This window comes from Macrobrachium nipponense, chromosome 9 (genome assembly GCF_015104395.2).
Source record: "Macrobrachium nipponense isolate FS-2020 chromosome 9, ASM1510439v2, whole genome shotgun sequence".
Taxonomy (NCBI): Eukaryota; Metazoa; Arthropoda; class Malacostraca; order Decapoda; family Palaemonidae; genus Macrobrachium; species Macrobrachium nipponense.
In genome coordinates this window covers 13,522,480-13,535,785 of record NC_061110.1, presented here as the reverse complement: position 1 = coordinate 13,535,785, position 13,306 = coordinate 13,522,480, and the positions used below count along the sequence as shown (strand labels likewise).

Below are 13,306 nucleotides of genomic sequence, written 5' to 3'. Positions count from 1 at the left end.
AATGCATGAATTCGTAACGCGCGGACGTAAACAAATATTTTTTTTAAAAATTCACCATAAATCTAAATATTGTCCTAGAGACTTCCAATTTCTTTCAAAATGAAGACAAATGATTGAATATTACTATACTGTAAGAGTATTAGCTTACAATTCCAGTTTTCGACCTTATCTGACGAGTTAAAGTTGACCGAATGTCGAATTTTTTATATATATTTTTTATATGCAATTATTTCGGAAATAAGAAAAGCTACAACCTTCAAATAATTTTCGTTTTATTCTACATGAAATTGCGCACATTTTCCATATATAAAACTCTATGAAATGCCTAATATGAAACGGAGCAAATATTCCGAGAATGGGACGTACGCATTTCGGAGATTTGTGGCGGAGAATTCCGCGCGCGCAGGGAAGGAAAGATTTTTTTAAAATTCACATACCATAAATCTAAATATTTTGCTAGAGACTTCGAATTTGTTTCAAGATGAAGATAAATGGACTGAATATTACTAGACTGTAAGATTTTTAGCTTACAATTGCGTTTTTTGTTTTTCGACCATTTCGGTAGAGGTCAAAGTTGACTGAACGTGGTTTTTCTTTTTTTCTATTTATCGTGATTTATAAGCAATATTTCAAAAAATGAGAAAAGCTACAACCTTCAATTATTTTTGTTTTTAGTTGTATTCCTACATGAAATTGCACACATTTTCTATATAAAAACTTTATGTAACGGCTAATTTAAAATGGTGTAAACATTACCACAATCGCACATATGATTTTTTCGGGAGAGTTACCGCGCGGACGTAAAGAAAATGTTATTTTTTTCATAAATTCACCATAAATCGAAATATTGTGTTAGAGACTTCCCAGTTTGTTGCAAAATGAAGTTAAATGCTTGAATATACTAGAATATAAGCGTTTTAGCTTACAATGCGTTTTTCGACCATTTCGGTAGAGTCAAAGTTGACCGAAGGTTTCTTATTTATATGAAAAATATCTCAAAACTGATAAAAGCTACAAACCATGGGTTTTGTTTTTTTTAGTTGTATGTGCATGCAAATTGCGCAAACATTTCCATATATAAAACTTTATATAACGGCTAATTTTAAAAACAGTGCAAACATTACCACAATCGCATGTATGATTTTTTTTCGGAAGTTACCGCGCGGACGTAAGGAAAAAGTTTTTTCATAAATTCACCATAAATCGAAATATTGTGCTAGAGACTCCAATTAGTTGCAAAATTAAGTTAAATGATTGAATATTACTAAAATATAAGAGTTTAGCTTACAATTGCGTTTTTCGACCATTTCGGTAGAGTCAAAGTTGACCGAAGTTGAAATTTTGGCAATTATCGTATTTATGTGACAATATCTCAAAAACTGATAAAAGCTACAATCATGAGTATTTTATTGTTGTATTCTACATAAAAATGTGCACATTTCATATATAATACTTCATGTAACGGCTAATTTACAATGGTACAAAAAATTATGTCAAAGTGACGAAATAATTTCAGAGATGTGTCACAGATACTTTTTAGTGCGGCGAAGAAAGAAATTCGCGCTTGCGCGCCTGCGTAAACGATTGTAAACAAAACAACACCTTGATCCGTGAACTCCCAGCATCCCCCAAGGCGCGTGATTCAAAAGTTTTAGACTGGTAGGCCTATAAGTATTTTTCCGCGAATTTTAAAAAAAAATTTTGTAAGTCGACGTAAAATACGTCCTAGTCGGCAGTAAAGGGTTAATTGCAGCATTGTAGAGACAAATGTGGAGGAAACAGGTAGAGAATAAGGACTAAAAATCCAAGAACACAGAAGGCAGTACAGGAGAGTGATATAGCTAGACATTGCTGGGAAAAGGACCATAGGATGGATTTTAAAAACAATAGGATCATATGCATAAGTAATAACATCAGTCATAGGAGGGTAGTGGAAAGAGCACTCATCAGAGAGATTGAAGTGACAGAAGGAAACAAATGTTTCACCTCAGAAGATCCCATAAGCCAGTCTTTGATATTAAAAGAAGTTAAGACTGACCTTCTGACCACATTAGGTTTCTGCTCAACAGACTGATGGTGACCACTCACTCACCACAAGGGTAAATCCCATTGACCATCAGCTCAGGATATCAGAATGACAAGAGGGGACTAATAACTCTCAAGAGAATGGAAACGAGGGCAGCCATCACATAAATGACAGCTCAACATGAAGTTCAAGAAGACTACTGGGCCATAGCCCAGTCTGACCACCTACACATCTCTTGAGAAAGGGCCACAGCTAGGGCCTGGAAGTACTTGATACTTGAGTATTAACACTATGTAAATACTTACAAGTAAACAAGTTATACTTGGTAATCTTGTGGGTTTCTTTTTCCATCTTCAGAAGAAAAACTGAAAGAAGTTTTGTTGGTTCCAGGGAAATGTCAACTAAAGAACTACTGCACTGGAGGATGCTTGTCAAGGAAACCTCTAAAATTTTTTTTTTTCTTTCTTTTACCTTACTGAAGACATTGACTGTGAGGTAGACTTCTGGATGCTCCAACTGACAGTGAGCGATCATATATATTGTCTTCTTCTGACATTTCTGAGACTATACGGGAGGAACTCAGGGATGTGGCAGACCTCTGCATTCGCCTAAGGAGAGAAGGAAAATTTACAAGTGATATGGATGACTGAGGGGTTATGTCCGAAATGAGAAGTGGAAATCATAAAGTAAATTTTATTTCTTAATGATTCATAATTGTACAGTGATGCTCAAGTCTGATGGGACATGATTCTTTTTGTATCATCCAGATTCTGACTCAAAAGACGCTGCTAAGTAGTGTTACTATTTTTTGATTTCTAATGTCATACATGTCGAAAAGTTTGCAAATTCACAGCTGCACTATTTTCCTTATGGTTATATAAGTATGATCCCTTTTATACATAGTATAATTTGCAATCTGCATGATTTGAACTTCTTTTTTTTTTTTTTTTGTTAGCTGCTTAGTTGAAAGTACGCTGCACCATTATAACAGTCAACCTAATAAGCTCAACAATCATAACAACATTTTCATAATAGGAATATGAATTACAAGTGTCTTTGAATGTTAAAACTTTTAGGCTGTGTTTAAGCTGCCTGTATGTTGCAAAATGATTTATAGGCTTAAAAACAATCTAAGCCTTCTGAGAGTAATCTGTTACTAATAATTTATTTGTAGAGATTACCTGTTCTTAGAGGAACAAAAGATGATGATGATTTATTTAAATGGAGGAGATGGCTATTAATCGATAATGTCTATTAGTATTAATATCAAGGCATAAAATATTATTTTTCAAAAGTCCTTCTGCTCGCTTTTGGTGTAAAATTTATTCTTTCATAAGGTAACTTGAAGTGCAAGAATGTGTAGATAACCTCATTTGCTTTGTGGCCAGAAATATGACAAATATTTAATCAATTTGGTATTTTTTTTCATAGCTAACAAACCTAAGGTCTTAACAATAGGATAATCTTTTAGGCTGTGTTTTACCCTTAAACGGCGAGACCGGTATTTCCGAAAGTTTCTCCCTTATGCCGGTCGGTGTTCGTGAGTGAGCGCCGAAGCGGAAAAAGTTTTTTTTTTTTTTTTTTAAATCACAGCATTGCTTGAATTTCAAGATTAAGAGTTAATTTTTGGCTCCTTTTTATGTTCATTGCCTGAAGTTTTAGTATGCAACCATCAGAAATGAAAAAAATATCATCATCAATATAAATATTGGAATATCATGACAGCGCAAAAAAAATTTCATATATAATTGTATACAAAATCGCACTGTTAGCAAAACGGTTAAAGCTAATGAGTTAATTATTTTTTCGTTGTATTGTACACTAAATTGCAATGATTTTGGTATATAACAAATTGTAAAATGATCAAAGCAACACAGAGAAAATATTATCACAATATGATGCATGAATTCGCAATGCGCAGACGTAAAAAAGGTATTTTTCAAAAATTCACCATAAATCGAAATATTGTGCTAGAGACTTCCAATTTGTTGCAAAATAAAGGTAATTGATTGAATATTACTAGACTGTAAGTGTTGTAGCTTAAAACTGCAGTGTTTTACCATTTCGTTCGAGTTAAAGTTGACCGAAGGTCGAATTTTTTCTATTTACCGTTATTTATATGAAAATATTTCAAAACTGATAAAAAGCTACAACCATGGGTAGTTTTTTGTTGTATTCTACATGTAAATTGCGCACATTTTCAATATATAAAACTTTATGTAACGGCTAATATAAAACGGTGCAAACATTACAACAATTGGACGAAAACATTTCTGATTTTTTTCGGCAGTTACCGCGCGGACGTAGGAAAAAGTTTTTTCATAAATTCACCATAAATCGAAATATTGTGCTACAGACTTCCAATTTGTTGCAAAAAAGGTAAATGATTGACTATTACTAGAATGTAAGAGATTTAGCTTACAATTGCGTTTTTCTACCATTTCGGTAGAGTCAAAGTGACCGAAGGTTGAAATTTTGGCACTTATCGTTATTTATATGAAAATATTTCAAAACTGATAAAAGCTACAATCATGGGTTGTTTTTAATTGTATTCTACATGAAATTGCGCACATTTTCATAAATAAAAATTTATGTAACAGCTAATATAAAACGGTGCAAACATTACGACAATCGGACGAAAAATTTCAGATTTTTTCGGAAGTTACTGAGCGGACGTAAGGAAAGTTTTTTTTTCATAATTCACCATATATCGAAAATATTATGCTAGAGACTTACAATTTTTTGCAAAAATGAATGCAAATAATTGAACATTACTAGAATGTAATAGTTTTAGCTTACAATTGCGTTTTTTTACCATTTCGGTCGAGTCAAAGTTGACTGAAGGTTGAAATTTTGCGGATTTTTTCGGCAGTTACCGTGCGGATGTACGAAAGTTTTTTTCAAAAATTCACCATAAATCGAAATATTGTGCTAGAGACTTCCAATTTGTTCCAAAATGAAGGTAAATGATTGAAGATTATTAGAATGTAAAAGTTATAGTTTACAATTGCACTTTTCGACCATTTCGGTAGTCAAAGTTGACCGAAGGTTGAAATTTTGGCACTTATCGTTATTTATATGGAAATATTTCAAACTGATAAAAGCTACAACCATGGGTTGTTTTTAGATGTATTCTACATAAAATTGCGCACATTTTCATATATAAAACATATGTAACGGCTAATATAAAACGGTGCAAACATTACGACACACGGACGAAAAAGTTTCTTATTTTTTCGGAATAGTTACCACACGGACATAAGGAAAAAGTTTTTTTCATAAATTCACCATAAATCGAAATATTGTGCTGGAGACTTCCCAATTTGTTGCAAAATAAAGGTAAACAATTGAATATTACTAGAATGTAATAGTTTTAGCTTACAATTGCGTTTTTTTACCATTTCGGTTGAGGCAGCTGAACAAAGGTTGAAATTTTGGCACATCGTTATTTCTATGAAAATATCTCAAAACTGATAAAAGCTACAACCATGGGTTGTTTGTTGTTGTATTCTTCATGAAATTGCGCACATTTTCATATATAAAACTTTATGTAACATAAAACGGTGTAAATATTATGTCAATCGGACAAAAAAAATTCTGATTGTTTTGGAATAGTTACCGCGCGGACATAAGGAAAAAGTTTTTTCATAAATTCACCATAACTTGAAATATTATATTAGAGACTTCCAATTTGTTGTAAAATGAAGATAAATGATTGAATATAACTAGAATATAAGAGTTTTAGCTTACAATTGCGTTTTTTTACCATTTCGGTAGAGTCAAAGTTGACCGAAGGTTGAAATGTTTGCACTTATCGTTATTTATATGAAAATATTTCAAAACTGATAAAAGCTACAACCATGGGTTGTTTGTTTTTGTATTCTACATGAAATTGTGCACATTTTCATAAAACTATATGTAACGGCTAATATAAAATGGTGCAAAAATTATGTCAAAGTGACAAAATAATTTTTGAGATGTGTCGCTGATGCTTTTTAGTGCGAGAAGAAAGAAATTCGTGCTTGCGCGCCTGGGTAACGCTTGTAAACAAAACAACAGCTTGATCCGTGAGCTCCCAGCATCCCTCTAGGCGCGTGATTCAATAGCTTTTGCCTAGTAAACCTATAACTATTTTTCCGCAAATTAAAAAAAAAAACTATTTTGCGTCGATGTACCATACGTCGGTTAGGCACCCACAGACAATTTTCATCGACGTTTAATATGTCCAATAGGTGTTTAAGGGTTAAGGTGCCTGTATGTTGCAAAATGATTTATAGGGCTTAAAACCAATCTAAGCCTTCTGAGATGTAATCTGTTACTAATGAATTTATTTGTAGAGATCTCCTGTTCTTAGAGGAATGAAAGATGATAATGATTTTTATTAAATGGAGGAGATGGCTATTAATCGGTAATATCTATTAGTATTAATATCAAGGCATATGGAACACTTGTTTTTTAACTGGCTTTAAAATATTATTTTGTCAAAGTCCTACTCGATTTTGGTGTAAAATTTATTCTTTCACAAGGTAACTTTGAAGTGCAGAATGTGTAGATAACCTCATTTGGTTTGTGGCCAGAAATATGACAAATTTTTAATCAATTCGTATTTTTCATAGCTAACAAACCTGAGGTCTTAGCAATAGGATAATATTTTAACGCCAGCTGGAAACCGGTTAAAAACAATCAAAGATTGTAGAGCAAGGAATCTGTGGCATCTGGCAACTAATGCATATACGTACAGGGTGGATGCTGGTCACCAACCTGGTCTGGAACCTCATGACGCACCAGTCTTTCTTCCAACCCAGAATATGACAGGGACGTCTAGAGGGAATTATTTCACTGCTAGACTGCTGTATTAAAATATTGATTTTATTGCATTGCCAGTCTGTGTTATTTACTTATTGTAATCTCCAATTGCTATTATGAAAGAATGTATTTTTGGTTTGTTGTTAAGTGTAGGGAATTATCGTATTTAGCTAGGTTTACGGATTCTCTCTCTCAGTACCCTTTCTGTCACATGTTTGTAAGTTAATTTTTTGCCATTGGATGTTTGTGTCTTCTCATCTTCTATAGCTTTCACTCCTCCTGGTGGTATGTTGTTTAGCTAGGAGTTTGTGCTTGTTGCTTGTAAGGTGTGAGGTCCTTTCCTTCTCAGGTGATTATATATGGTGGTATGATTGTTAGCTAGGAGTTTGTGCTTGTTGCTTGTAAGGTGTGAGGTCCTTTCCTTCTCAGATGATTTATATAATTAAGGTAACACCTATTTGTGTATAAATATATTTGTTATTTACACTTATATGCTTAGGGTTTGTTTTGTCCTTCCTGTTCATGTTTGAGTTTAATCTTTGCTGTGCCTTGGGCTATCACTTCACAATTATAGTAGATAGTTTTAAGGTGGATCTTTAGAAAAAAACTTGGAATAAAAAGTATACTTACACAACATCATTATCATTTTTTTTGCTTCCTTGCGGGTAAATGACAATGATCTCCTCATATGTGCAGTGTCTTCATACAAAAAACTATGAGAGGTTGACAATGAGGTATCACTTTCACTGTAGTCAGTAACATACTTCTTAGGGTAAATTTCATCATATGCTGTGGAAGAAATTTCAATCACCGGTTTTTATAATTCATTGCGTAAAACTAGAAGTGTTCTTTACATTAACATGAGATAATGTAAGAAAAACAATAGAAATATCTTATATCTATCCATGATAATCAAGAATGATCATGCAATCAAGATTTGAAAGCCATGAAATTTATAAAATACAAGTTCTATCGAAATCAACACTTAAAATTACTGACCAAAACATAGCAAAAAAGAAAATGACTATAAAATTTAAACAAATAGTGAATATGACACAAAATTAAAACTTTTCTATTGTTAGGTGACAGAAAAGAAATCATTCTGAGATGGTTAACCTAACAAAAAAATAATTTCATTTCAAAAGAAGTTACTCACAACATCTGACAACATCCTGAAATCTATAATTCTCTATGTCACATGGCTGCTTGGTCCATGGATGACTTTCTACTTGTGGAAGCGTCATTCGAGCCTTCACATCTTTCTTCAGCATCCCAGTTAGAAGAGAGCGCAAGTCTGGAAAAATAGACAACACTAAAAAACTGCTGCTCGTGAGACTAGAATTAACCACTTGAAATACACAAAACCATCCAATATGCTTCAATGGCTCAAGTTTTAATCTCAAATTTAAAAACGTTCCATTTTACTTCAGCTTGAAAGCATTACATTTTCCCCATACACAAAGTGATGTGTTTCATCAAGTGTAAGCCATGCCATATTGAAAAACAATGCTACTTATGCAAACCAATTATATAAATGCCCACAATCATGCTGTGTTTTTTTTATTTTACCTAAGAAACTGCAATCTTTTGTCTATACCCTTTTGACACCTCAGGTACCCAAAAAATCACCAGCATCACTTTTCATGTACTGTATACCTTTTTCTACCTGTGAGATATACTACTAATACTCCTACTATATTTTGACTCAAGTGAGCATTACTTCTTGGTTTAACACAACTTAACCCACATCATCTATCTTCATCACAACAATCCTCTTTTACCCTATATCTCTAAAGACTCTGGTCCTGATCACTCTCTCCCCAAAATCATTTATTTCGTATTGATGGAGATAACACTTCAGAGAGCTAGTATGCATGATATTTTACTCTTTTTCTCTTCCCTCTGTATTCCTCCATACAGCATTTTCTTTTACTTTCCCTCTGTACTTTTCCACACAGTATTTTCTTTAGACTGAATATCATTCATTCTGTAGAAAGATGAACAATCCAACAGGCTCTCCACTTATACTTGTAAGAATGGAGTTGGACCTTGCCTTATTTGATACTTCTACAAGTTGTTCTTTGAAAACAAGATTACCCACAAAACTTTCTCAAAGCAGCAGCAACTGAAAGCTGTCTCTTGAGATGAAGTGTAGGTGGGCCATCTAAGTGGGCACTATAAAGCAAGCACAATAACACTCAAGCACTGTAATAATTAACCTTAAACAAACACTGTAAACACATTACCTTGTTAGGATTCTGTTAAACATAACAAACAAGGAGGCAAAAACTGCTGCTGCCCGAAATTCATGTGGGTATTTTCTACCAAACAAACTTGAAAAGTTAGTAAAACAAACAAAAGATATAAATTTCAAGTTCTCTAATTAGCTCCCTTAAATAGCCCAGCCAGAAAATTTTAATAATCTGAAATATCTTTTGTCACATAACATCTTTTCATCATCCTACTCCTCTTAAACCCATCAACTCTCTCTCAAATTCTCAAGTCAGTATGCTGAGAATAATGGAGTCATTGGAATCCACAAAGTTAGCATCCATTTATTACTCTTCATATCAATGAGTATCTACCTTTCTAAGGTATATTTTTAAGAAAATTTGCCTTACTTTTCATGGCCACAGCATTTGTTACTAATATTCAATATAAAACTGATAAAAAAATTTTTGCTTCTAAATTTTAGTACTATCCTTATCGATATCATTACTGTGCTTAAAATCCCTTTACAAATATGGCATGGCATCATATGCCCCCAATGATTATAATAATACAGTCTCACTCCATTCCATTAAGTCTTACCTAAAATGAGTCACTATCACTCATGTAGTGCTTAACCTTCCGAGTAAACAAATGGAAACGTTAAGTCAGCTTTAATCGTTTCATCTACATCGTAGAACGGATTTTCACCATACATTAATGTATACAAAGTTACTCCAAGAGACCAAACTTCCAATTCATAACCACTGTACCTGTGACAAAAGAAAAGTAATATATATCAACACTGTAAAGAAAGTGCTTACAATGTGCCATGGTTAGCACTCTGCAAACAGTCCAAGTACTGAAGGTTCTCATGAACGTATCTCTGAGCTTGGCTGTACTGGTTTTTGTCTACAATCTGTTCCATATTCCAACCATCATTTCTTTTGGACTGCCTAAACTAATTCACAACTGACTCAAGTATTGGTCAAACTACTGTACAAAATGCATAAGATGAATTCCAAAATAATGTGGAAATTAGGGCTAGTTTACAAATGTTGCTTAAGTGCTTTCATATCCAATGTATTTTCAATATTTATTTGGTTTGGGTCTATAAACAAAAATCTTAGGTGTTCCTAACATCTAACAAAGTCTACTCTATACTTTAGTACTTGAAATCAATCATTAGACATTTTAGTTAGTCAAAATTTTACAAAAGTGACGCAGCTGTTTTGCTAAGTGATTAGCATAGAGGGGAAAAAGAACTTTTGCTATATAAGGGATGAAAACTAAAATGAAATAGTGCTAGACATATGACAATGTTGAGTTAAAATTAAAAATATTCTCTTAGCAATATTAAAATTGAAATATTCACTTATAAGAACAGAAACTTACTAAAAGCCCTCTTCAAATAAGATTACAGCTAATCAATTAAAAATATGTCATTATATCTCAATAAAGAAAGACGCAGAGAGGACGTACTTGTTCCCTTTCAGCACCTCAGGACTACAATATTCAACTGTTCCAGCAAAAACTGGGAGAACATTTTTCCTGGCTTTGTGAAGGCCGACGAGCCAAAGTCAATCAGCTTTACATGAAAACCGGTTATCAAGAATAACATTTTCATCTTTCACATCACGATGAATGATGTTCAAGGAATGAAGGTATGACAGGGCAGACACAATCTGCAAACACAAACATTATTAAAAACACTAATAAAATAATCCATATTAACAAAAACATGTATCATACTTCATTAAACTAAATACCCAGAGTCAATTACTGTCATCACATTTACTCAGCAAAGTACCTGTCTAAATATGTGAGAGGCAAGTGGTTCATCCAGTATAGGATTACGATCGATGAACTCAAAGAGGTCCATTCCGGCACCCCATTTTTCCATAACCAGTTGAAAATAGTCTTCATTTTCAAATAAATCCAACACAGAGACCTGAAAATTTAAAAACAAAAATACTTCAAAAATAGGTATCAATGTTACAAAGGTGATCTTCAAGGGATATAGAAAAATAAGAAACAATGCTAGTTGGTTTGCTGTTCAACCACCTGAAAACCAGTTGTCACCCTAGAAGGTAAAACTGAACTAACAGTCACAAACTAATACGAAACTACATTTTGGCATTTCATTGCATGAAATATGACCCCTAATCTTTAACAAATTTCAACACAAATTTTATGAAAAAACATACTGCCATTTTAACAACAGGAACTCTAAGCATAGCAATTACAGAACTATAAAAATATAGCACAGTGCACTTACTATATTCGGATGATCTAAGGTCATTAAGAGAGACACTTCAAGAGGCACTTTCTTACGAAGCAAGACATCGTTAACCCAACTCTCCTGGTACACTTTGTTCTTCTTTATGAATTTTGTCACTGCCTAAAAAATACAATGTTGAGGTTTTCACAAAATAAAACTAAATTTTTCACAATAAACTTTTCAACTCACAGAGAAAGAGCATACATGATGATCAAGACCACATATAAATCCAGACAGATAATATACAAGACAAAATACAGTGGAGAAAACTCATTTGTTTTATCCTGGAAAAAAGTTAATTTCATAGGAAAATTGATGAATGATGATGACAAGTTCAACCATATTAGATAATCAACATTTTACACCACATAATTACACCTTTACAGGTCTGATTGTTGTTCTAGTCTGATTAATGAAAGACTGGGAAACAATAAAGCTTGAAATTTTCAGAACTTTCAAGAAGAAAAATAAGATTTTATAAAACAAAGTTCAAGTACTAAACTGTGAGGAGAAATTTTTCCACGTACCAGAAGTCCATCAGTGTTTCGATAGCTCATCTTAACACACCCAAAAGCTCCCTTTCCAATCTGTCTAAGAACTGTATAGTGATCACTAAAACTGCCAGCTAACAACTTTTCTTCAGATTCATCAGGTCCCTGTTAAGTAAAGACAAAAGTTAATTTCACAATTAACCAGCCCAAGAAGAGCCGTTGCTAGGCACATAGGTCTCTGAGCCTGGATAAAGTTAATCCTTTATAATAATAATAATAATAATAATCTCACAATTAACAGGTTACAAAAAATACACATTCAAAACATATCAATTGCAATCACTACAGGAAAAATATATTTAATAATATATCCATCAATTTGCTAACTGACATCAGGGAAGACCCTATTAGGACAAGGTTATAAACAACAGTCAATTCTGGTTAACTGAGATTATCCTAGTACAGTGAAACCCCCGTATCTATGGATCCAGATTCGCGGATTTCTCTCTGGAACATATACAACCCTTATTCGCGGAAAATTTGCCTATTCACGGTATTTTTCTATGAGAAATATACCTGGAGACAGACTGTAGCTGGTGCCATCAAAGCAAGTGATTCAGTTTTCACTCATAATACGGAGACACGAAGGCTGACAATACTTCCAGTAGGTCAATACGGAATGGAAGTAAGGGGCATGTGAGCCTGAAATCTAGACACAGAGGCTACTCTAATGTTCTTAGCTTTCACTGAAAGGCAAATTTGTTTTCCTGAATCTGAGTGTAACAGAGATAAAATCTCTTTAGGATGAAGGACAAAATGATCTTGGTCAGATGGCAAGGGGGTTCTTGACCGACCATCAAAAGATAAGAAGGCCCACTTGATTATCAAGTCCTGCTCAGACAAACACCTAAAAACAATTCTAATTGAACAGAGAGCTCCTGCATTGGCGCCAGGCTGTAACTGGTGTCAGGCAAGCTAGACGACAGGCCAGTTAGGAGTTCAGAGCTGGGCAGAGTTTCTGGAAGCCAAGTGTCCGTTAAGCTCCAACGGAGAAAGAAGAATGGATCCAGGTCTTGGATGCATCCTCGTTCTTGGCTAAAACAAAGGAAAACAAGGAAACCCCAACTCTTGCTCTTAGGTGGATGTGTAAACAAAATGACTTGAGAGGTCGCTGAAAAGACGAAATATCCAGGTCTCTGTGCTTTCTTAACCAGAAGGTAAGTATTGATTGGTACCATTTAAAGGAAAGCGAGAGATCCTAGATCTTCTCAGAAATAAAGAGGTGTTCCTCAGCCAGTTCAATGATGTCCTAAGAAAAAGAGAAGAGAGAGAGAGAGGAGAGAGGAGAGGGGGGATATGAGACCGAGAGAGAGAGAGAGAGAGAGAGAGAGAGAATTAGATGAAGAGAGAGAGATGAGAGAAGGAGAGAGAGAGAGAGAGAGAGAGAGAGGAGACGGTCATTAAGTCTGGTACACGGTGGAGGAGGGCGACTTC

At 34.0% G+C, this 13,306-nt stretch overlaps 2 protein-coding genes across 2 annotated transcripts in view; one reads left to right on the top strand and one right to left on the bottom strand.

Annotated features, from left to right (window-relative positions):
• LOC135218624 (uncharacterized) overlaps positions 1 to 13,306 on the top strand; it is a 203,917-nt gene that overhangs the window by 180,809 nt on the left and 9,802 nt on the right. The window lies entirely within an intron of this gene.
• Positions 7,496 to 11,971, bottom strand: LOC135217894 (PAS domain-containing serine/threonine-protein kinase-like). Its single transcript, XM_064253931.1, has 7 exons — positions 11,849 to 11,971; positions 11,319 to 11,441; positions 10,851 to 10,991; positions 10,523 to 10,725; positions 9,680 to 9,813; positions 7,989 to 8,126; positions 7,496 to 7,621 (listed from the first exon to the last, which is right to left on the bottom strand). Exons 1-4 carry the CDS (start codon positions 11,876 to 11,878, stop codon positions 10,621 to 10,623), a joined length of 399 nt encoding a protein of 132 aa, XP_064110001.1. The 5' UTR covers positions 11,879 to 11,971; the 3' UTR covers positions 7,496 to 7,621; positions 7,989 to 8,126; positions 9,680 to 9,813; positions 10,523 to 10,620.